We start from the raw sequence: 24,000 nt of genomic DNA, 5'->3' as shown, positions 1-24,000 counted from the left end.
ACTAATTCTTAATTAAAAAAAACTAAAAAATTTTATCTTATTTAATAACATTTATTTATCTTTAAAAAAGCAAGATATTATTATAATATCTTGCTTTATTAATAATAATAATTATACAAACTTATTGTTTAGAATATATTTTGTTAAACAATAGAGAAATTTACGTAAATATGTAATATTGCCTTTTTTTTAAAATTATTGTTATGTAAAACCAAAAATTATATTTGAGACATGTACATTTCATAATATTTATATATGTAAATGACATATAAGTTCGTAACAAAAATTTCTTCATTTGTAATCAACCGAAACCGTCGCCATCTTGGGAGGCCAAAACTGGCTTCAAAAAATTTGCCGCATACGCTATCCAGTTATATTTTGAGATCAGTGGTATAAACATGAGACGGCTTTTTTTGAAGCCAGTTTTCAAAGGTGGCCGCTGTTCTTAGCTAACCCCAAACAATATCATGCGACTGAGGATTAGACTGAAAACCTGTTAAAAATAAATCAAAGGGTAAACAAAGTATATATTTATAATCCTTAGTTCAATCCAATAACACTCGTAGTGTTGCATTATTTTCTAAGCCATGTTAAAATACGTCTATCTGAGATAAATAGTTGCAGTTAGAGCTCTTGTTTTAGAAGCAAGAAATCCAGGGTTCGAAGCGAACTCTAGGCATGTTTTGCGCCATCGGAAAGGAAGGAGGCGTGAACTTTTAATGCTCAGTACTAGATGTAGTACTCTGTACTAGAGGCGTGAACTGTTTTAATGCTCTGTAACAAGATTGTTATATCTTCTTGCGGCACCTAAAACAAAGTTAAAAAATAAAGAGCAAACTGTATTTCTGCATGCTACAAACAGATATTATAATTCTTATACTATGAAAGGTTCTTGTGAAAACATAACATTTATACACACACACATATTCCTATAACTATATAACTGATGTGTTTTACAGTTATAGGAACTATATAACAGTTACAACTATATATATATATAACAGTTATAACTATATAATAGTTAACAGTTTTAACTATATAACAGATGTGTTATTTAGTTATAGGAATAGTTAAAAGAAACAGATATAGTTATAGGAAACTCCGAGAAGACTAGGGATAAGTCTTATGATCGAGAACCTTGAAGTATTTTACAAAATATAAGGAAAGATTTTGATTCTTATAAACAAATACTTTAAATATAATTGTTGCATTTTTTTTATTGTTATTTTTTTTAGCTCAACAGAATAATAGTTTATTAAAGTTAAAGTTAAAAATCAAAGTTAGCTAATTTATTTACAGTGACAGATCCAGCATTTTTTTTGTATTTGAGATACTTCCAGAAACGAGCAAACTCCAAACGTTTGTATGTTTATACTTATGTCACATAATAATGCTTTGCAAAATTTGCGATGATTGGAGGCTGGAAACAAATAAGTCCCAAAATTTCATCCCCCTCCGACCCAAACGTGAGGGCAACGAGTTGAGAAAATATTTTCAACTAGACTTATATTCATCTATAAGTTTTAAGTTTCATAATATTATCTCTCAGTGTTCAAAAATATGACCATATAAGATTTGTAACCCCTTAAATTGATGGGGTTTTAATCTCAAACACCAAAAAATGCTGGATCCGTCACTGTTTATTTAGATAATGTTTTCTTTTTTTTTTTTACTTTAAATGTTGCAATACCTATTTTCAACGTACATAACTTGATTGATTGGTTGAAAACTTGAAAAGCTTTTTAATTTAAAACTCTTTTTCAATCAGATTTTCGTCGAATTATTAGTCTTAAAGTTCAGCTTGGTATTAAGATTTAAAGGATTAAAATTTTAAAAGAAATCATTCTAGTAAAACAATTGAATATATTTTTAATGCTTCTTATGTAATGTAAAATCTCCAGTTTTTTTTATAGTTTAAATTCCTTAAAAAGATAAGAAAAAAAATTTTTCACTTTGATTTTTTTGGTAAAATTAAATGCCCAACAGCCAAACTCATCTTTGAGATCTATAATTTAGTTATTAAATGAAATAAAATGAATTTTTTTTTTTTGATACAACCACTTCTTTTTGTTCTTAAATTTTCTTTAAGTTTTTTTTTGTTTATACAGAATTTAAGACTTTTATATAATCTCTTTGCAAATATATTTAGGACTTTGCTTGGTTGGTTTGCTGGGTTGGTTTGCTTAGTTGCTTAGTCAATGATGAGCCTACCTTAATTGATGTTGATAATCCTATTGTCGATGATGAACCTAACTTGAACGATGTTGATAATCCTTTTGTTGATAATGAGACCAACTTAGATGATGCTGATTTTTCTCTTGATACACATGATCCAAGAAACTTGGATGTCTTAGATTGATGATTGATGTCTTAGCGATTAAGGGTCCTAATAGAGACTTGACTACTGAAAAAGGCCCTATAGATAAATTTGGAAGATGTTTCCTATCTTCATTCTACAGTAGAACTTTGCCTAATGGAGACCTAAAACATAAGAACTTTACCTAATGGAGACATTCTCTATCACACTAACAGCGTGATAGAGAATAGCTTGTGAATTCAAAAGAGCTTGATAAAGTGATTTGTTTCTGTTGCAAAAATGTTTAAAAAGGGAATTTGAATAGTTAAATTGTCGAATGATGGTTTCGAGGATCATTCTCATTTTGTAAGTAGAGTAACAGAATATAAAATAAGTGTCGAACATTTGAAAAACATGGCTACATGGTATGAGTTGCGTTTAAGATTCAATCAGGGCCAAACTATTGATATAACAGCACAAAAAATATTGGAGAAAGAAAAAGAGCATTGGAGAAATATGTTATTAAGAATTGTTTCAGTAGTTAAATTTCTTAAAAAAAAGAATCTAGTGTTTCGTGGTAGCAAGGAGAAATTAAATAAAAGTAGCACTGGAAATTTTTTAGGTTTAATTGAGATGTTAGCTAAATTTGACCATCTAGTTAAAGAGCATGTTAGGCGCATTACAAATTCATTCTCATTACCTTGGACATAACATTCAGAATGGGTTGATACTTGAGCTGACTTCTGAAGTTAAAATTAATAATATTAATAATAAGGGCAAATCTTTAATTCCACCTCTTTTGTATGGTTCAGACTTTGTCACCTCACCTAAAGACAAAGCTCAATTGTTTGCTAAGAACTTTTCATCAATATCATCTCTTGATTCCACCAGTTGCATTCCACCTGATATTGCCAACAAACAGATTGATCTATTGCTTGACATTTGTATCACTTTAGCGTCTGTTTCAAAAGTGATTTCCTGCTTAGACTCTTCTACAGCTTGTGGTCCGGACAACATACCTGTTATTGTCTTACAGAGATGTTCTCCGGAGCTGTCGTCTATACTCTCAAAACTATTCAACAAGTGTTTATCAGAGTCTTGTTTTCCAGCCTGCTGGAAAACGGCATCTGTTATCCCTACTTTCAAAAATTCTGGAGAGCGATCTGATTTGTCTAACTACCGTCTCATTAGTCTTCTTCCTATCATAAGCAAGGTTTTTGAATGTTAAATTAATAAACTCTTAATCTCTCATCTTGAATCTAATAAGTTACTTTCTGATCATAATATGAATTTCGATTCTCTCGTTCTACAGCTGATTTGCTAACAGTAGTAACAGATAGGTTTTATCGTGCATTAAATAAAGGTAGAGAAATTAAGGCCATCGCTCTTGATATTTTAAAAGCTTTTGATAAAGTTTGGCATGCTGGTCTTCTCCATAAGCTTTCTTCTTATGGTGTATCTGGCAACAACTTTAAGATTATTGAATCCTTCCTTTCCAATCGTAGTATAAAAGTTTTCCTCGATGGACAGCACTCTTCTTCTTATTCTGTAACTTCAGGGGTTCCTCAAGGTTCTATCCTTGGCCCTATACTCTTTTTAATTTACATTAACAATCTTCCAGATATTCTCACATCTAAGGTGGCATTGTTTGCTAATGATACTACCATTTATTCTTGTTGTGAAAAGAAGCCAACACTCTCTGATTGATTGAGCTTGAAAAGGATCTCACTTTTGCTAAAGCATGGGGCTCACAGTGGCTGGTGAACTTCAATACAAATAAAATTCAATTTTTTTCAGCCAATCGTTATCGCAATAAGTTAGATCTTCCTATACTTATGAACAGTGATGTACTCGATGAGCCATCTACGCTTCATCTTCTAGAATTAACTCTTTAACTCTCACTTCCGATCTTTCATGGAAACCATATATCAAATCAGTTGCAAAATTAGCATCTGCTAAGGTTGCATCTCTTTATCGAGCTTAACACTTTCTTACTTTAGACTCTATTCTCTCTATAAATCTCAAACCGGTCTTGTTTGGATCTGCTCTTGCAGTCAACCTTCAACCATTATCACATCGTCGTAATGTTGCTTCTCTTTATCTTTTCTACGAATACTATAATGGGCACTGCTCTAAAGAGCTAGCATCTCTTGTACCATCTACTAAAATTCATTCTCGTGTTACTCGTCATTCAATTATTTCTCATCCTTTTACTGTGACTATTCATAAGTGCTCCAAAACTCTTATTTGTCTAGTTTTTTTCCTCAAACATCAGTTGTTTGGAATTCGCCTTCTTTATCTTGCTTTCCTGATTCATATAGTTTGCAATCCTTCAAGTCGTCCGGCAATCGTTATCTTGTTCTTTAATCTTCATCTTTTCTCTTCCAGTAACTTCCAACTTTATTTAGTGGTTGGTTGCAGCCTTGTTGGAAGCGAAGTTGGTTAAAAAAAAAAGAAAAAAAAAAGTGAAATTATCAAGGAGATAAAATAAGCTAAATATTTCTCTCTATTCTAGATTGTACTCCTATTCTCTAGATTGCAGCCATGAAGAGCAAATGACTTTGATCTTAAGATATGCGGATGTCTCTTTAAATAATGTTGTTGTAGAAGAATCGTTTTTATCTTTTTTGAAAGTCAAAGACATAAGTGAATTGTTTGATGTTTTGACGAAAGAATTGAAGGCCTTAGGTCTTGACATCGACATTGTTAGATGTCAAGGTTATGATAACGGATCAAACATGAAAAGCAAGCATCAAGGTGTGCAAAAAAGATTTTTAGATGAAAATTCTCGAGCATTCTACACTCTTTGTGGTTGTCAATAAAACTTCAAAACTGAAGTTGTTGAAGTTTTATTTGCGTTCTTCAATATCTCAGGAAAGACTTAATGGGTTGACGGTGATCGCGATCAAGTATAAGCATTTGGAGAAAATTAGGTTCAAAGAGTTGATAGATGGTTTTGTTTCTAGAAACGCTAGGAGAATTGCACTTTTTAAATCAATATTTTATTTTATGCATTGAATAAAACTGATTTTTATATTTGTGTTGTTATTTATAAAAGAAAAAGGTTATTGAGGGGGCCTTATTTTATATTTAGACAGCCCTGGTTGTATCTTATACTAAACTTGATTTCTCCGATTTAAAAATAATAATTTAACAAATAATGAGTTAATTTCCAATAGCCAAATACTTTTTGTTGATTTTCTATTCTAAGCCATTAAATGGTTTCTAAAGCCCTGGCCATTTTACCTCAAAGAAGCGTGTTTGATCCTCATTCACCTTAAATAATATCGACCGTTATACAAGTTTTATTTTTTAAAAAATAGCGGGGTTTTTTTCCTGATGGGAGAAAAATAAATAAATAAACCAAATATACATTTAATTTAATGGTTATAGTAAAATAATTAACGTCTCAAAGAAAATCAATAGTAACAAATTTTTTAAAATAAATTACTATATTAAATAATCAGAAAAAAGAAATATAAAATGTTTGCAAAGAATAGTTGTTGTTAGGAAACACATATAAGGTAAATTATAAATTATTTGTTAACTTGTTTTGTTGTTTTTGTATTGGTCATTTCACAAAAGTTGATCTATAAATACTCAAAAAAAAAAACATAAAAAAATTAAATTACAAACAGGCTAAACGGCATTATTTAGGGTAACAACTCAGTAAATTCAAACTCATTCTTTTGAAATTATTGAGTACTAAAGCCAAGCCATTCAGTGTGATATCCAGTGCAATTCACTAATAACAACTGTATTAGCTGATTGATAAAAAGTATTCACTCCTTCGATCTGTAGTATGTGTCTTGATATTAATCTCTTTGGATTTTTTGATGGCTATTATCCTTTGTTTTTCACAGACTTAATTAGTCACATGCATGGTCAAGGCATATACTTATGTATCAACTCACCTATTTGTTGTTAATTTAGGTTTGAATCTTCTGACTATTTGTTTATGTACTTTTAAAACATCTCTTCACCTATCTTCTTTTTTTTGTTCTTTATTGTTCTCCTTTTAAATGTCTCTTGTTTTTGAGTTGAGCTTGTGCTCAGTTTTTTCTTTATTCTCTTTTAAGTGTTTCTGGTTACAATCTCACTAAAACCTCTATCTCATACTTCTTTTACATTAGGTTTGCTCTATTATTACATTTCTTACTTTTAAGATTGAGTGAAATTCCCTAAATGATAGTGACTAACTAGCTTTATAGCATTTTTTTAGCCTTTTTTTCTTGCATTACTTTTTCATTTTGTCTTTTACCTCTTTAAAAAAAGCTGGCAATTGTGGTCAAATTGCTGTCTTTATTGTTACGAATAGCACTAGCTAGTTCCTCTTTGATTTCTTTCATCTTTGCTAAAAATTATGTTCTCTTTATAATCCTGGATTTTATTCCTTTTTTTTTTTAAGTCAAACATCAAAAAAGTAATATTTGATGCTAAGGCTCATTATTTGCTTAATCTATTGTTAGATATCCTAATCACTCCTGCTTCTGTTGGCCAAAGTTATTTCTCGCCTAAACTCCACTACAGGTTGTAGTCTCAACAAAATTTCTGTGATAAATACTTATCCTTACTCCCTCGGGAAGTTGGGTTGTTTTATTACTTGTGTAGATAATTACTACTTTATACGAATATGTCCCTTAGGGAATTACATTAGTTAATCTTAATTTTTTTCGATTGTATAGTTTACATATGATAGATAAAACTTTAGATATTAAGAGTTGTTATTATTCCAATTTATCTTTATAAAAGAAAAAAAAAATTTTGAGCCTTTAAAAGTTAAAGCATTAAGGTTATCTATATGAAAAAATACCTTCATCCTAAAAGATTTGACGCAAATCCAAACTCTTCAATGTCAAGTAAAGAATGGATTCACTGGTATAAAACTCTCCAAAACTTCTTTTTATCTTTTGAATCTACATCTGATGAAAAGCTAAGAATATTAATAAACTTTGTTTTTTAATATTTTTAAATCATTAACTGTGTATGAGTACATATCTCTGATTCGCTAACTTTTGATAATGCAATCGAAGTGCTCACGTCGTTGTGTGTTAAACCAAAAAATGAAATATTCACAGGGATGAGATTCACAACTTCACCACAAATCATGAAAATGTGTTACTTCTGTGAAAACAATTGCAATCTACACATTATTTGTCCAGCTGGGGATGCTGTTTGTTGCAAATGGCGGAAATGAGGACATTTTCCAAAAGTATGTAAATCGAATAAATCATTAGCTGTTGCTGAATCCGATGATATGTCTGCAATGATAAGTGCTGGAGCCCCTAATTGTCTCTCACTATTCAAAAGGTTGAAGTAAATGGACAGCTGCGACAATTTTATCAACAAATACATTGACAGTTTTATTAACACATTGTTAATAAATACCAAATCCCACCTATAAAAAGTAGCGGTAGTATATTAATGAGATCCTCATCACTGAAAACAAAAATCAAAGGCTACTGCAAGGTAAATACGAATTTCCAAAATCAAAAGTATACTGACATCACCTTCTCAATCTTACCTGACTGATGTGCTGATGTTATTCTTGGTCAAGCTTTTATGAAACAACATAGCAACATAGCAATAACTTTTGGAGGAAAATTACCCCTTTGTTAGTTTGCAGTCTAAAGAAATCTCAAATATCTCCAGCAACATTATTTACTCATCTCTCCAAAGACTGCCATCCGATTGCAACTAAATCTCAAAGGTTCAGTCACATCAATAAGCTTTTCATTCAAACCAAAATAAAAAAGTTATTAAATGACTAAATTATAGAACCAAGCAAATCACCTTAGAGGGCACAAATTGTAATCATTACAAATGAACAACACAAAAAACGAATGTGTGTCAAACTATAAACAAATTCACTTACCTCAAGGCTTATCCTTTAATTAGAATAGACAATCAGATCAACAAATTGTCCAAGTACCACTTTTTTAGTACTCTTGATCTTACAAGCGTTTACTATCAAATACCACTTCTAAAAGAAGATAAACCTTATATACCATTCTAAGCCAATGGCAAATTGTAGTAATTTACTTGTTTGTCATTTGGGTCAACAAATGCAGTTGCTTTTTTTCAAAGGAAAATCAATGAATTTATGATTAAAAACTCTTTAAAACAGACCTATGCATATTTAGATAATATCACTGTAGCTGGCATGACTCAAACTGAACACAACTTTAATTTTAAGAAACTTTACAAAGCAGCTTATACTTTTACAGCTTAAACAGCAGTAAAAGTATAATTTCAGTCAGTTCTTTAAATCTACTTGGCTATGTTCTATCTGATAATAATATAAAGCCAGATCCAGAGAGATTGCAGCCCCTACTTAATTTACCTTTACCGTTACACAGTAAATCATTACTAAGAGTTCTAGGACTCTTCACTTACTACTCTAAGTTCATCTCTAAATATTCAGAAAAAGTATGTCTATTATTACAGTGTTCAATATTCCCACTTAATCAGCAAGTGAGAGACACATTCACACTACTAAAGAATGATATTGCAATGCTGTTGTAAAAACAATTGATGAAACAATCCCATTTGTTGAGAAACAGATGCATCTGATTTTTCATTAGCTGCAACATTAAACCAAAATGGACAGCCAGTGGCATTCTTTTCAAAATCCCTAAAAAAAGATGAAATATATCAACTGGGTAATAAAAAAAAGCAAACATTATTGTAGAAGCTCTCCGGAAGTGGAAACGTTATTTGACTGGAGACCATTTTAGCTTATTCACCGACCAACAAGCTGTTTTGTATATGTTTAACCAGGACTATCGAGGCAAAATTAAAAACAATGAAATTATGGGATGAGGTACTGAACTCGGTTGCTACAGCTGCGATATTTTTAAAAATTTTCAAAAACTTGAATTCACTTCCCCAAATGCATGAAGGCCTCTACATTCGAGGCTATTTTAGTTGTGGTTACAACCCTCTCTCAACTCTACAACTCCGAAACATGAACCTTGACTAGCAAGGTGGCTGCACAGAGAAACAAGTTGATATGCAGTATAGACCATATATGATATACAGTATCGACCAGGTAAATATAACCATGCAGTTGATTGTTTAACACATTCCTCATGCTCCGCCCTATTAAATCAAATATCATCTATAAATAAAAAAAACAAATTCGACATTTTCCTATATATGTAATAACAAAGTAAAACAAGCTTCATAATGCTCTGTGCCATCCAGGCATAACAAGAATGAACCAATTTGTCTGCAATCGGAATTTTGAATTGTTGCAACTAGCAGAACAATGCTTTATAATCCTAGAGGAAGCGGACAGGTAGAGTGCTTTAATGGGATAATATGGAAATCAGAAACACTAGCTCTCAAATCAAGAAATCTACCAGTTGAAAACTGGGAAATTGTGCTACAAGATGCATTACACTCAATACATCCATTACTGTGCACTGCAACAAATACAAAGCCATATGAGAAGTTCTTCAATTTTCCACTGAGATCTTCAAACAGACAATCTATCCCAACCTGGCTGCTAGAACAAAGGAAAGTACTTGTAAAGAAACATCTTCGATCTAACAAATACAATCCCCTAGTTAAAAAAAGCTGAATTAGTAGAAGCTGAGCCACAGTATGCAAACATCAAATTTCCAAGCAGAAGTATCTATAATAGATATAGCATCAATTGGAGATACAAATAATACTATACCAATAGGAGATACAAATCGTACCAATCACTCAGAGTATACAGACAAAGAGACCTTACTTGATCTGGAATCGGACATTGTAAGGCAATTCATGTGCAATCTAGCCATCTTCCTAAACGATCGCAATGAAACCGGAGAGCGCCCCAAAAATACTGTTTTGAGGATGAATAAATTTAATGATTGGAAGAATGTCATGAATAATTACTTATTATCTCTCTTGGGAAGTTGCGTTGTTTTATTACTTGTGTATATAATTACTACTTTATATGAATATGTCCCTTAGGGAATTATGATTAGTTAATATTAAACTTTTCTATTGTATAATTTACATATGATAAATAAAACCTTAGATATTAGGAGGTGTTATTATTTCACACAGTTTAATCAAAGTGTTTTCCATAACTCTCTTCAATATTTTCGCAACTATTTACTAAAAAGGTCTTTAAATCTTAAAGGGATTCCCAACTGCTGAGACAAGTTGTGTTCATATTAAAGGAAATGCTTAAAAAAAAAGTTTGAGCTAAATTTTTTTGAATAAAACTAAATAAATGCATACCAATAAAATTAAAATTGTTATTTTAGTCAAAGCTTGCTGTCTCCATTTTTTTTTGGTTCTCTGAGTCTGTATAATGTTAGCCGCAATCTGCAGACTTGATGATTTATTTCATGCGTGTTTAATTTATGACAGTTTTGGTATATGTTGTCATTGTAAAAAAAATTTTTTAAGATATTATATTATTTTTGTCTGCCACAATCACCAAATCATGTTAATTGTATAACTTTTTACTAAATTCCAAAAAAAAATTTATTTTTAATTGTGATACAATTAAAAATAAAATAATATATATGGTTTTGGTATTTGAGTAGCACAACTTGTTTTTAACAATTGTAATCTTTATCAAGATTTTTATATAAAAAACATGTAAGAATATTATTGAATTTATTTTGTAAAATTTTTATTGTCTTTTATATACTTGAAGTAACAAAATTCAATGATTTGGGTGAAAATAGAAAAGTGGTGTAGCATAACACGTTTTGTCAAATTTCAATAGTATTTAATATTCAAACTGTTCATTGCAAAACTTGCATTTGTCAATTCCAGTAGGTTTTTAGATTTTAACTTAGAATGTTAAGAGGCAGGTTTTTGGAATGCTTAAAAAATATGACATGAATTGAGAAATGCCAAATACACAACGTTTTATAAAAGCGCGCTACAATGATTTGACAATTTAAATCACATCAGTCTTGACTTATTGCCAAAATATGAAAATTATTACGTTAGTTAATAGTAAGTTATCTGGATTTTATGCAAGGTGTAAGTTGTATAAAAAAGAGCACAAAATATATACTTATACTTCTTTATTGAATTGTAAATTTTTAATGGAACTTTAAAATGACAATTTGCACTGTTATTGGGTGCCGTATGCAAGCACATTGGGTTTTCATATATCCTTTCATCAATTACTCTCAGATCCAATAACTGCAACTTTATGGAAATAGGCAATTGGTATATATAACTGCAACAATAGTGTAAGAATATGTTCTTTACATTTTGGTTGTTCATATTTTGACATGTCAAAAGAACAATGACGAAATAAATCATTCCAAAATCAATACAATGGTGGATCCATTGTTTGAAAACTGAAGTAAATTAGGGAGGCTGTTGAAAAGTGATAAAAATTTATATAAAATTGCTTGTCTTGAGGATGATAATCCACGGGGTTTCTAGGAATGAGCATTTAAATTATCCTTCAAATTTCAAATTTCCTAAAAAGATTCTGGTATTATACTGCATTTACAAATTTATTCAACGCTGATATACTTTTGATATACACTGATATACTTTTATACTCTTTCTTTAAGTATTTCTGTGCATACTTTTCTTTATTACAATGTGTTTGTTTTTGTTGCTTGTCATAATACTGCTGATTGTTGTTGTGTTTTTTTTCTAACAAATTGAGGAATTTTGTAATATTATGTTGATTATAAAACCAATTACACATAAAACAAATAATTTCAATAAATGATTTAAATTAAATTTAAATATATATATGAGCTTAATGTAAAACGAACAGCTACACCACACTGTAAACACTTAATTTAAATATAAAAAAACCTAGAACAAACAATCTCAATTAATTGTTTAAATTAAAATAGATAAAAACTAAAAAAATAATGAATAACATCACTAAACTGTACAGCCTAAATAAAATATAAATTTATTACATCACAAATATTTCCACTAAAATGTATTGATTTAAACTAAATATAAACTAAATACTAAAAGAATAATTTTACTAAAAGCATATAAATTAATTTAAAGTATAAACTGAATAAAAAAAAGTGACTTGAATAAACCATATAAATTGACCTTAGTAGAAACTAAATATAAAACAAATTATTTTACTAATAACCATATAGATCAAACTAAATAGTTAAAACAAATATTTGTTCTAAAATATACAAAAGTTAGTTATAATATAAATATAAAACAGAGAATCAGATACATTATATGTTTTATATGTGTCTAGAATAAAAGTTTATGTACAAAACAAGATAAGTTGTAAAGAGTACTCGAAAGCCGCTACCAGTGGCTTGCGGTAGTGAAAGAGTTAAACCATATTAGGAAAATGTAAACTATTCATAAAATAAACAACTCTATTAAACCATATAAACTAAATACACAACCAGAAACCGCATCATATTGCCTTTTTTACCCTCTGGCTGCGACCTCTAATAATCACAAAATATGTATAATTGTGTTATGTTTTTGGCTGGCTTCTAAAACAAAGAAAATATAAAGCAAGGAAAAAAAAATGCATACGGGCGATTACAACTTTATTCTCTTAATTGCTTGCTCTAACACTCAACATCTGTTCAAAATAATATAAACTAGTACACCAAATTAACTGGTAATTAAAACATCATTTTGATAGAAAAAAAATATATAGCGATATAAACAGCCTACATAAATGCAGAAAAAAAATCTCATTGCTTAAAAAAAAAATTATGAGATCCAGAATATATAATGAAGTCGAATTTTTATATAAGAGTTCGCCATAAAAATCTTGTTTAACATTTTATCTTTATTTTATTTAGCTCTTAAACAAAAAAGAGGACATTAGTTAAATTAAATATAATATTCTATAAAAAGGAAATATAACATTCTATAATACTGGTACAAAAATCATACGTTTAAGAAACAGGGCCTATTTTAACAAATCTAAACAACTAGAATAGGTAAAATAATTTAAAAATCATCCTGGCGGTTGTTAAAAATAAGTTGCGCTAATAAAATCTAAAAACGAAATATATTACTTTATTTTTAATTGTATCACTAATATTTTTTGTGATTTAGTAAAAAATTATATAAATAGTTGATTTTCTGATGTAGGAAAAAAATACTTAAAAAAAATATCTTTAAAATAAAAACAAACAAAAAACACAATATCTTGGAAGTAAAAAATTGCGATGACATCATATACCCAAACTGTTATGAATTAAACACGTGTGAAATAAATTATCAAATGTGCAGATTGCGGCTAACATTACACAGACTCGGAAAACCAAAAAAAAATGGAAACAGCAACCTTTGACTAAAACAACAGTTTTAATTTTATTGATATGCAATTATTATTTAGTTTTATTAAAAAAAAATTAGCCCAAACAATTTTTTTAAGCATTTTCTTTAAAATGAACACAACTTGTCTCGGGTCTTGGGAATCTCTTTAATTAACAAACCTTTAATATCTCAATTTCTACCCTAAGCTTTCTCGGGACTTGGGAATCTCTTTAATTAACAAACCTTTAATATCTCAATTTCTACCCTAAGCTTTAAGGTTAACTTACTCTTAGTTGTGCTCACTATATTATTACTCCTTATTCCATTCTCTGTCTCTATCAGCTCTCAGAATTAGGGTCAGCATTTTGCAATGCTGACCTAACTGCCAATCTTGAAGTGTTTGAGGTCAGCAAAAAATTTCCAACTTTTTTCCTATGTTTTATGATAACTCCTTTTTGTCAAATTCTTTTTACTTACCTGATTCATCATTCAGTAAAGGTGCGTCCTTTTACTACAACAGTTCCTTTGTGTTCAAAAAACTTTTATATATTTGCATATTGACATGGTTTGGACAGGTTTTCCGTGATCCAAAATTGCATTATGGAATCTTGTCCAAATAAGTATTTTTTATTTTTGTGAAGTTTTAAAAGTTAATTTTAAAACTCCACAATCAAGATTGACAAGCACGCTATTGCCATCATTTAGTTTGTGTCTGATAAAATGGAGCATTTTGTGAAAGTAGACAAAATTTTATCTTTTGAAGGTCTATGTGATGAAATAATCTAAACTATATCCTTTTTCTTTTTTGATAATATCAAATTTCTATGGCAACAGTTTAAATCTTTAATCTTCTGATATATGAAAAATACCTTGGTTGTGCTAGAGTTTAAGTAATAAATTATCTTTTGGTTATCATTGTGGTGTTAAGTATATCAATTGTATTGATGGAAAAAAAAATTGTTTCCTGATATGTTTGACAAGGTGTTTGAGTACTTTTTATTGTTAACAATTCTTTGCTCTAGATTACATAATTATTATCAACTACCAAATATATCAAATATCACTAATTGCAAAATTTAAATTAAACGTTAAAAATATTGAAAATTATTTTTTAAAGTTGTATTTTAACTAGTATTCCGTTTTTTTGCGTTAAACTAGTTAACATGATTAATATCTTTAGTTGTTAGTCAAAATATTCCTTATATTTTGTAAGTTTACTTCCTAAATAAATTAGTACAAACAGTTTTGGATTTAATAGTTTGTTCTTTGTTTAGTGGAACAGTTTTTGTATAAAGCATTACCAGCAGCTAATTTCAAGTTATAGTCAGAATAAAAATAATAAAATAAATTATGTCAACAGGCTTAGATGCCAATTTTTAATATGATAAAACAATGCAATTTGAAACAATAAAAAATTATGGTTGTTTTTTTGTTACCAGTTTTTTTTGACATTAACATAGTAAATCTAAAGTTTTTTGGAATGTTCATAATAGTTTGTGAACAATAGTTTGTGATCATATTAGTTTGTGAACATAATCATAATAGTTTGTGAATCATAATAGTTTGTGAACAAATAATAACATTTTTCTTTTGAATCATGCCATCAACTACCTTTACTTTTGAAGTAGTCCAAGAACTGCAAAAGTTGGATCTTTGAAAGCTTTTTCAATTTAAAAAAAAGATACTATTGTAAATTTGTTTAAACTTAATGATTGATCGACAAAATATGTCAACTTGTTCAAGAGTATTTTGTGATGAATCTAATTAAACTGTTAATTACACTGTATTTTTTAAAATCTATTTATGTCAAATTTTTTAAAGTTTATGTAATATAGATGAAAATTATGCTGTTTTTTTTATCAAACAATGATCTATTTATTTCAAGCAATAAGTTAAAAAGTATTTTAAAATACAATAAAGTTTTTAAAATAATAGATTAAAAAAACAAAAACATACTGTCATCAACATTTTAAATGGACTCATTACAAAATAGGAAATATAATAATACAAAACAAAACCTAAAGAAAAAAAATCTTGTCATCTATAAACGATCTTCCAAATGTCTTAAATTATTAATCCTGTAAGCTTTATGCTGATGACAGTAAATTAATAGCCAAGATATTAAATGAAGAAGATTCCCAAAAATTACAAAAAGAGATAAATACAATTGTACTTTGGACAGAAACTTGGCTCATGAAACTGAATGTTGATAAATGAAAAGTTATGCATTTCGGCTACAGTAACCCTAAATTTAGTTACAATATATCCTTTGGAACAACTAGTCAAGCTTTAGTATCAACAGACTTTGAATCTGACCTTGGTGTGACGATTACATCTAACCTCATTTGGAAAATGGATGCAACAAAGTGTGCTTCTAAAGCCAACAGTATCTTGGGATAGATGAAAAGCGCTTTCCTGAATTAGGAATATAAACCTCTTGAAAAATTTATATATAACCTACATTAGACCTCATCTAGAGTTTGCTTTGCCTGCATGTAATGCTTACTCAAAAAAAGATATTAAATGCATTGAGCTTGTTCAACATAGGACCACAAAAGTCTCTCATTTGCTTAAGAAGTTTGATTATGAAAAACGATTTAAAATTCTTAATCTAACTACTTTGACAGATAAGAGAACGCATGCAGATTCCATTCAACAGTACAAACTTGAGAATAAATTAAATCATGTTAACTGGTATACCGAACCAGAAACTATTGCTTCACAACGAGGACATTGTAAACGCTTATATTGCGAAGTTGTAAAAAACTGTGCACACAGACACAACTTTTTAATTAACAGAGTTGTCAATCACTGGAATAATTTGGATGATTCAACAGTGTATCAGAAGAGTGTTGGAAGATTCAAGAACAGTTTTGACCAAAATAACAATCAAACTAAGTAATAATAAATAACAATGAAAATTAAAAAATGAATCTTGATTGACAATAACTTCATTTATTTTGTATTTGAATTTTTGACCTGTATTGGTTTCTCCTAGTTTACAATTCAGAGTTGTAAAATAGAATTTGACAATGATAGGAATTGTCTTCTTATTTTTACTCTAGAGAAAGAATTTTTCATTCTTCCTCAGGGGCCCTTGTGCTTCTAAGAAAGGGTTTAGCATCAGCAAAGTAATTTTTAAACTAAATAATTTGTACTACATGTTTCTGCTGTTTATAGGGACATTTGAATTTAGATTTGTTTGTACTATATTACCATTCGGTGCTTAGCAATAGTTTCAATGGTACCAGTCATGAACATTTTTTCCACAAAAAAAAAGTTCTCTTATATTAAATGTTTTTTGATAATTATGTATATAAAATGCTCCTACTGTAAATGGATTTTTAAAAACAATTTGTTTTATCTATTGGTCACAAATCATGTTCTAATTGTCTAAAATATATCTTGAGCCTTAAATTCAGGCCCTGTAAAGAAGCTTTTTATGTACGAAATTGCAATTTCACTTATATGTTCTACAGTTTACATTTAAAAAAAGCTTTAATCCATTGGAATATTTTAATCGTTTTTTGATATTGTTTAAAATGATGCGATGTTTAAAACTTGTTAACCACATTTATAAAATATTTTTTGATTTTAAAAAGCTGATAGTTAAATAAAAAATTTTTAAATAAAAAACTTTAAAATAAATATGATTTTAAAAATTATTAATTTAAATTTAACTTTGAGGAATGTAAAATGGTTTTGCAATACTTTTAAAGAAATAATTTTTTTCTTTTTATTTGTAAACTACTTCATTACTAAATAAGTCTCCATCATAGATTTTAATGTGTAAACATGTCTCTTCAACTTGTCTCTCCGCGCAGCGGCCTTGTTTGTCAAGGCTCGTGTTTCAGAGTTATAGAGTTGAGAGTTATCATCAATTTAACCCAGAATCTATAGATACTGTTAGCTTTAAACGAAAAAGTAAAGATTTTAATATAACAGAGATGTTTTCTTTTTCTGGTATTTAAAGTATTTAACCTAATCAGCAAATTAACATCAATACATTGAAATTTAGTGAATTTATTCTGTGTAAATATGTTTCATTGGATTGGTATGATAAAAGGAAATTGATAATATTGAGCAAGATGTTTTGGTAACATTTAAGCACCCGCACAGCCCTTTTAACACACTTTTCTAGCCATTTAGAGCATATGAGTGCTGGATTACAATTACCAACCTTATTGGTATCATTAATGCATCTATAACAACAACTGGGCGTATGTATACTTTTACCATTGATGCATCTAAGTAAATTTTAACATAATCTTGACACTTAAATTTTTGTATTTTACTTTGTAAATGATTAAATAGAATGGAACAAGTACAAAGCTTTTCAAAGACAATATTTCTCAAGTTATCTTTACATTATTGAAAATGCAAAAAATAAATTATTGAGAAAATTAGTGGGTGTGACCCAGTACCCAGGCCATAGAGCTTTTGTTCGTCTGCACTGGAAACAATTTTAACACGCATTCATCAAGACTAGACAAATGCTGAAAGTTTCAGAGCTCTAGTTTGTCTGAAAAGTAGTGAAAGATCTATCACAAGATTCCCCTACAAAAAATTTTTTAAATAAAAAACTTTAAAATAAATATGATTTTAAAAATTATTAATTTAAATTTAACTTTAAGGAATGTAAAATGGTTTTGCAATACTTTTAAAGAATTAATTTTTTTCTTTTTATTTGTAAACTAATTCATTACTAAATAAGTCTCCATCATAGATTTAAATGTGTAAACATGTCTCTTCAACTTGTTTCTCCGCGCAGCGGCCTTGTTCGTCAAGGTTCATGTTTCAGAGTTATAGAGTTGAGAGAGGGTTATAACCACTATTAAGTAGCCTCCTCATCTGTAGTGGCCTTCTCGGCCTTAAGGAGGTGAATAACAAAAAAAAAACACAACCATAAAACTTTTTTGTTTTAAGAGTTTTTTTTCATTAGTAGAATTAAAACCTTTTGTTACTTATTAATTCAAAATCATGTTAAGTTTGCTCGGCATAAGTTTTATTTATAAACACAAATTATTTTAACAAATATAGTTTATTAAATGCACACACACAATTTATTAAATACATATGCACAAGATAAAACTAGTTTGTGATAAAACAAACAAAAAATTAATATGTTATGAATAAAGTATTTTTAAGAAATAAATAATAAAGAAATATAATCTTTTTCAAATAATGAATATAGATTTTTTAAGTAATTTTTGTTATGGTTATTGTTTAAAAAATGTCAACACTGTAAAATTAGATAATTACAATGCGATACTTATGAATATACTAATGGTACAATTTAATTTTTAATGATATAAAAATCATTCCTTAAATTCAAGTAAATATAATTTCATACTTGTATAAAAATTATAAATTTACAACATTAATAAAATTCACCACTATATTTATAGTTATAAAACGTAATGTATGGCTAACAAAGATGACAATTTTTTTATGTTTTTATTTCCTTTTATTAAATAATGTTGGACTATTAAAATTGGAATTTATAACTTATGGAATTTTTAGTGTAGGTGTCCATACCAGTCAAACAGTATGGAATTAAATCTGAGTATGACACTGCCTTTTTATAAGTACTGTGAGGGCAAAATACTGCTAAGTTATTGTAGTTTTATCTAAGATAATTATTAAAAAGATAAATATTGGTTTTATATAAAATACCAATATTTCTTGAGTTAATATTGTTAATTTAAAATGATCTTTCCAAAATTATTTTTTATCTATTAAGATACCAAGAAATTTGTTTGTGAGTGCTTAATTTTGTATTTATTTATAAATTACAGGAGTATAATGCAGGAGTATATTGAAACTTTTGTTCAGAATAAATATGGAAAATTTAGTTTTATTAGTAAAGATAGACTGTTGGTGTTAAGCCCGTTTATTATTTGTTCTAGTTGTATGTTTGCTACTTGAAATAAATTTATGTTCTTGTAAGCATAAAATAAACATGTTGTCATGTTGTGCCAACATGTTGTTGACAAACAACATGTTGAAAAAAGACATAGTGGTTGGTGCTTTATATAGATTATTAATATAAATTAAAGATCCAAGATTGTGGGACCCCACATAATATTGTAAGTTTATTTGTCTAGAGACTTGTTAAAAGATATAAACTGTTTTTTATAAGTTTTATAAGTTTTTATAAGTTTTATAAGTTGCTAAATCAGATAAGATTTTTATGCAATGTTTCATAATATTTTAGTTTTTCTAATAAAATTTGATGGTTTACTATGTCTAAAAATATACCCAAAGTAAGTTTATTCTGAGAAATTTCAACTAATTTTAACTTGTTTTATAAGTCCATACTTTGTAAGTTGATAGAAAACTATATTGGAGATTTGTTATAGTGAAAAAGCTTGTTTTATTTAAGAAATGACTTTTGAAAATGGTAACACTAGTGTAGGTCTATAATTTTTTATTAGACTTTTGTTTTCTATTTTAAAAATGTGTGTCACGACTGCTACTTTTAGGGTTAAGCAAGAATGAGTTTAAATTGATGGAGCTAGAGATGAGAGCTCCTTTAAGCAGCGACCATGATATTAATTGTAGAAGAGAGAAAAATATCAAACTTTACAACAATGGGAGAGTGGCTCAAGCTTGGCAGAAAAGCGGGTGCAACTACATTTACAATGTGTTTTTGTGACCTTGTCTAGAAGAGAAAAAACATTAAAAGAACCAGCCCAAATATAATAACAGTATTCCATGCAGGGGCGAATCAGAGATTTGTAGAGGTCAAGAATAGAATCAGGAGTGGAATGGAATCAAGGTAATGGCAAGCACAATTAAGAGATGCAACCTTAGCAGATGCTAACTTTGTTTGTATATATGGTTTTTATGAAAGACCAGTAGTAAATGATAATCAAAGAAGAGGTAATGAATAGGACTTGGTTTGAGAATTGCCATTCATTAATAAAGGAATGTTGAAAATATTGTCATAGTTGTTTGCAGTAATTGACTGAGTTTTGTTGGAGTTAAAATTTATAACCTACTGCAAGCCTCAAGCTGTTACAAAAGAGAGATCAGATTCAAGATTGGCTGCCTATTCTAAGCATTCGAAAAGAGAAAAATGGAGTATAAAGTTGAGTTATCATCAAGTAGAGTCATTTTAGATGTAAGTTTGTCAGAAAAATAACTAATGCAGATGAAAAACAATACAGGACCAATGATAGAGCCTTGAGATACCCCAGAAGTTACTGGAAATAAAGAAGTTCGGAAAACACTCTGACACTTTTAACTATCATTCAATCAGTCTCTCTATTATTAGCAAGGTCTTTGAGTATTTGATCAACAAGTTTCTAACATCCCATCATAAGTCTGATAACTTACTCTCTGATAATTAAAGTGGTTTTTAACTTTCTTGTTCTACAGCTGACTTGCTAGTTGCTGTAATAATATAAAATAAGTCATAAATGAAGCAAAAGAGTAAATTTGAGGGGGGTCTTAGCTCATTTGAGCATTTTAGATGCACATTGCAAAAATTTATTTTTTATTCAAAAGTTTTTGTTCTATAAAAATTAAAAGAGTGTTTATAAAACACGATAAAAAAATAATAAAGATCACAAATGAGGCAAAGGGCAAAATTGAGGGTTTCAAAGCCCATTTAAGTATTTTAGATGTCAATTAAAAAAATAATACAAATTAAATTTCAATTAGTTAAAACAAAATTTAAATCAACAAAAGCATTTTAAAATATTTACAATATTAATGTATATATGGTATAATCCAACCAAAATATAATAATTTATTATCCTGCTCTAGTGTAACATGTAAAAATTAATGTTAAATTAAATTCTTTTTTTTTTTTTAAATATCTTCACTTCCAACAAGGCTGCGAGCAACCACTATTAGAGTTGGAAGTTACTGGTAGAGAAAAGATAAAGATTGTAGAGCAAGATAATGATTGACAGACAACTTTAAAGATTGCAAATTATATAATTCAGGAAAGCAAGATGAAGGCAGCGAATTCCAAAGAACTACTCCTCAAGGAAAAAAATTAGACAAATAAGAGTTTTTGGAGCACTTAAGAACAGTCACAGAGAAAGGATGAGACTTAATTGAATGATAAGTAACACGAGAATAAATTTTAGTAGATGGCACAAGAGGTGCTAGCTCTTTAGAGCAGTGCCCATTATAGTAATTGCAGACAAGAGAAAAAGAAGCAACATTGCGGCAAACAGTATTCCATACAAGAACGGATTTGAGATTTATAGGCGTAAAGAATAGAATCTGGAGTTAGAAAATATTGAGCTCGATAAAGTGATGCAACCTTAGCAGATGCTAATTTTGCAATGGGTTTGATATACGGTTTCCAAGAAAGATCGGAAGTAAGAGTTAATCCTAGAAGATGAAGGGTAGATGACTCATCGAGTACATTACTGTTCATAAATATAGGAAGATCTAAATTTTAGCGATAACGATTGGCTGAAAAAAATTGAGTTTTATTTGAATTAAAGGGTCACCAGCCACTGTGAGAGAAGGATTTTTGAGCTTTTTTCATATTTGAGCTTGAAAAGGATCTCACTTCTGCTGAAACAGAAGTGAAATCCTTTTCAAGCTCAAACGCCCCCTCTAAGCAATCAGAGAGTGTTGGCTTCTTATCATGACAAGAATAAATGGTAGTATCATCAGCAAACAATGCCACCTTAGATGTGAGAATGTCTGAAAGATTGTTAATGCAAATTAAAAAGAATATAGAGCTAAGGATACAACTTTGAGGGACCTCTGAAGTTACAGGATATGAAGAAGAGTGCTGTCCATCGTGGACAACTTTTATACTATGAATGGAAAGAAAGAGTTCAATAATCTTAAAGATATTACCAGATAAACCGTAAGAAGAAAGCTTATGGAGAAGACCAGCATGCCAAACTTTATCAATAGCTTTAGAAATGTCAAGAGCGATAGCCTTAATCTCTACACCTTTATCTAATGCATGATAAAACCTATCAGTTATTACTATTAGCAAATCAGCTGTAACATGAGAAGATCAAAATCCATGTTAATGATCAGAAAGTAAGTTATTAGATTCAAGATGAGAGATTAGGTGTTTGTTAATTAAAGATTTAAAAACCTTGCTTATGATAGCAAGAAGACTAATGGGATGGTAGTTAGACGAATCAGATTGCTCTCCAGAATTTTTGAAAATAGGGATAACAGATGCTGCTTTCCAGCAGGCTGGAAAACAAGACTCTGATAAGCACTTGTTAAATAGTTTTGAAAGTATAGACGACAGCTTCGGAGAACACTTCTGCAAGACAATAACAGGTATGTTGTCCAGACCACAAGCTGTAGAAGAGTCTAAGCAGGAAATCACTTTAAATACAGAAGCTGGAGTGATACAAATGTCAATCAATGGATCAATCTGTTTGATGGCTATATCAGGCAGAACGCAACTAGTTGAACCAAGAGATGATATTGATGAAAAGTTCTTAACAAACAGTTCACTTTGTCTTTAGGGGAGGTTTCTAGAGAATGTTTTGCTTATAGATATGAAAGTAATGGTTTCGATTGGAAATTGCAGCAGCACAATGTGAGGTAAAGCATGGAGAAGAGTGAGGCTTGACCTGGAATTGACCTGAATCCAAGTAGTTATGTAAGAAGTACATTAAGGTAGTTGTAAGAGGTACGATGATAGAGGGGTTCAGAAGATGAAGAAGAATGAGAAAATAGTTTTAGAGAGATCAATCGGTGATCAGAAGCACCTAAGGGTGAATGTGGAGAAACTGAGTACTGACTAGGATCAGAAACAAGACATATGTCGAGTAGAGAAGGTAATGATTTGGGTTGTCTGGAAAGCGAGTTGGAAAGTTGACTATTTGAGTTACGGATTGAGAAAGGCAAAAGGTGTGGGCTTTAAAGCCTGCAGAGTCACTGACAATAGAGCCAAAGTATTCAGTGTGATGAGCATTAAAGTCACCAACAACAAGAATATTGGGTGATGGATAAAGAGAGAGGGCTCGGTCAATTTGATCAGAAATAACATCAAAAAGAGTGCAGTCTTGAGATAAAGGAGAGCAATATAGAACAAAGAGAAAGGCAATAGACTGAAGTGGTGCTAAATGAAAGCACATGAAAGAATAGTCTGTGGATTCAAACCTTGTTTCCCGATAAATGGGCGAATTCTTATGAATGTTAATGCCCAGGCCAAGCATGATGCTATTGGAGTCTTTAGGAATCAAAGGAAGATAACCATCAACACCAAGATCACAAGATGAGACAGCTGAACTCAAATTAGTCTCACAAAGAGCAAATAGGTCTGGTGAACTTTGCAAGAGATAAGACTCAACAGAAGAAAAGTTACTTCCAAGACCATGAGTATTAGTGAATGATAGGTTTAGAGAACTTGGTGATGATGATGGTTTTTTGTGTTTTAAAGTTTTTGGTACTTTATTCATTTTTAAATTTGTTTAAGAAATTGTTTTAAAGCATAGACAGTACTCAGTACACTG

The 24,000-nt window shown here is 29.6% G+C and overlaps 2 protein-coding genes across 2 annotated transcripts in view; both read left to right on the top strand.

Annotated features, from left to right (window-relative positions):
- The first annotated feature begins 5,585 nt into the window (after nucleotides 1-5,585).
- Nucleotides 5,586-24,000, top strand: part of LOC100208708 (centromere protein F) — a 62,772-nt gene continuing 44,357 nt past the window's right edge. The window contains exon 1 of the mRNA XM_065800268.1: nucleotides 5,586-5,820. The gene's annotated coding sequence lies outside the window, so the exon portion shown is untranslated. The remainder of the gene's footprint in view (nucleotides 5,821-24,000) is intronic.
- On the top strand, nucleotides 9,567-9,881 carry LOC136081428 (uncharacterized). Its single transcript, XM_065798741.1, has one exon. It carries the CDS (start codon nucleotides 9,567-9,569, stop codon nucleotides 9,879-9,881), a length of 315 nt encoding a protein of 104 aa, XP_065654813.1.

The sequence above is a fragment of the Hydra vulgaris genome, chromosome 06, assembly GCF_038396675.1.
Source record: "Hydra vulgaris chromosome 06, alternate assembly HydraT2T_AEP".
Taxonomy (NCBI): Eukaryota; Metazoa; Cnidaria; class Hydrozoa; order Anthoathecata; family Hydridae; genus Hydra; species Hydra vulgaris.
The sequence above is the reverse complement of the archived record's forward strand: the minus strand, read 5'-3'. Positions and strand labels throughout refer to the sequence as shown.

What these genes read in the sequence shown, in the direction of transcription:
- LOC136081428 (XM_065798741.1), top strand. Translation starts at nt 9,567, where the DNA reads ATGCTTTATAATCCTAGAGGAAGCGGACAGGTAGAGTGCTTTAATGGG.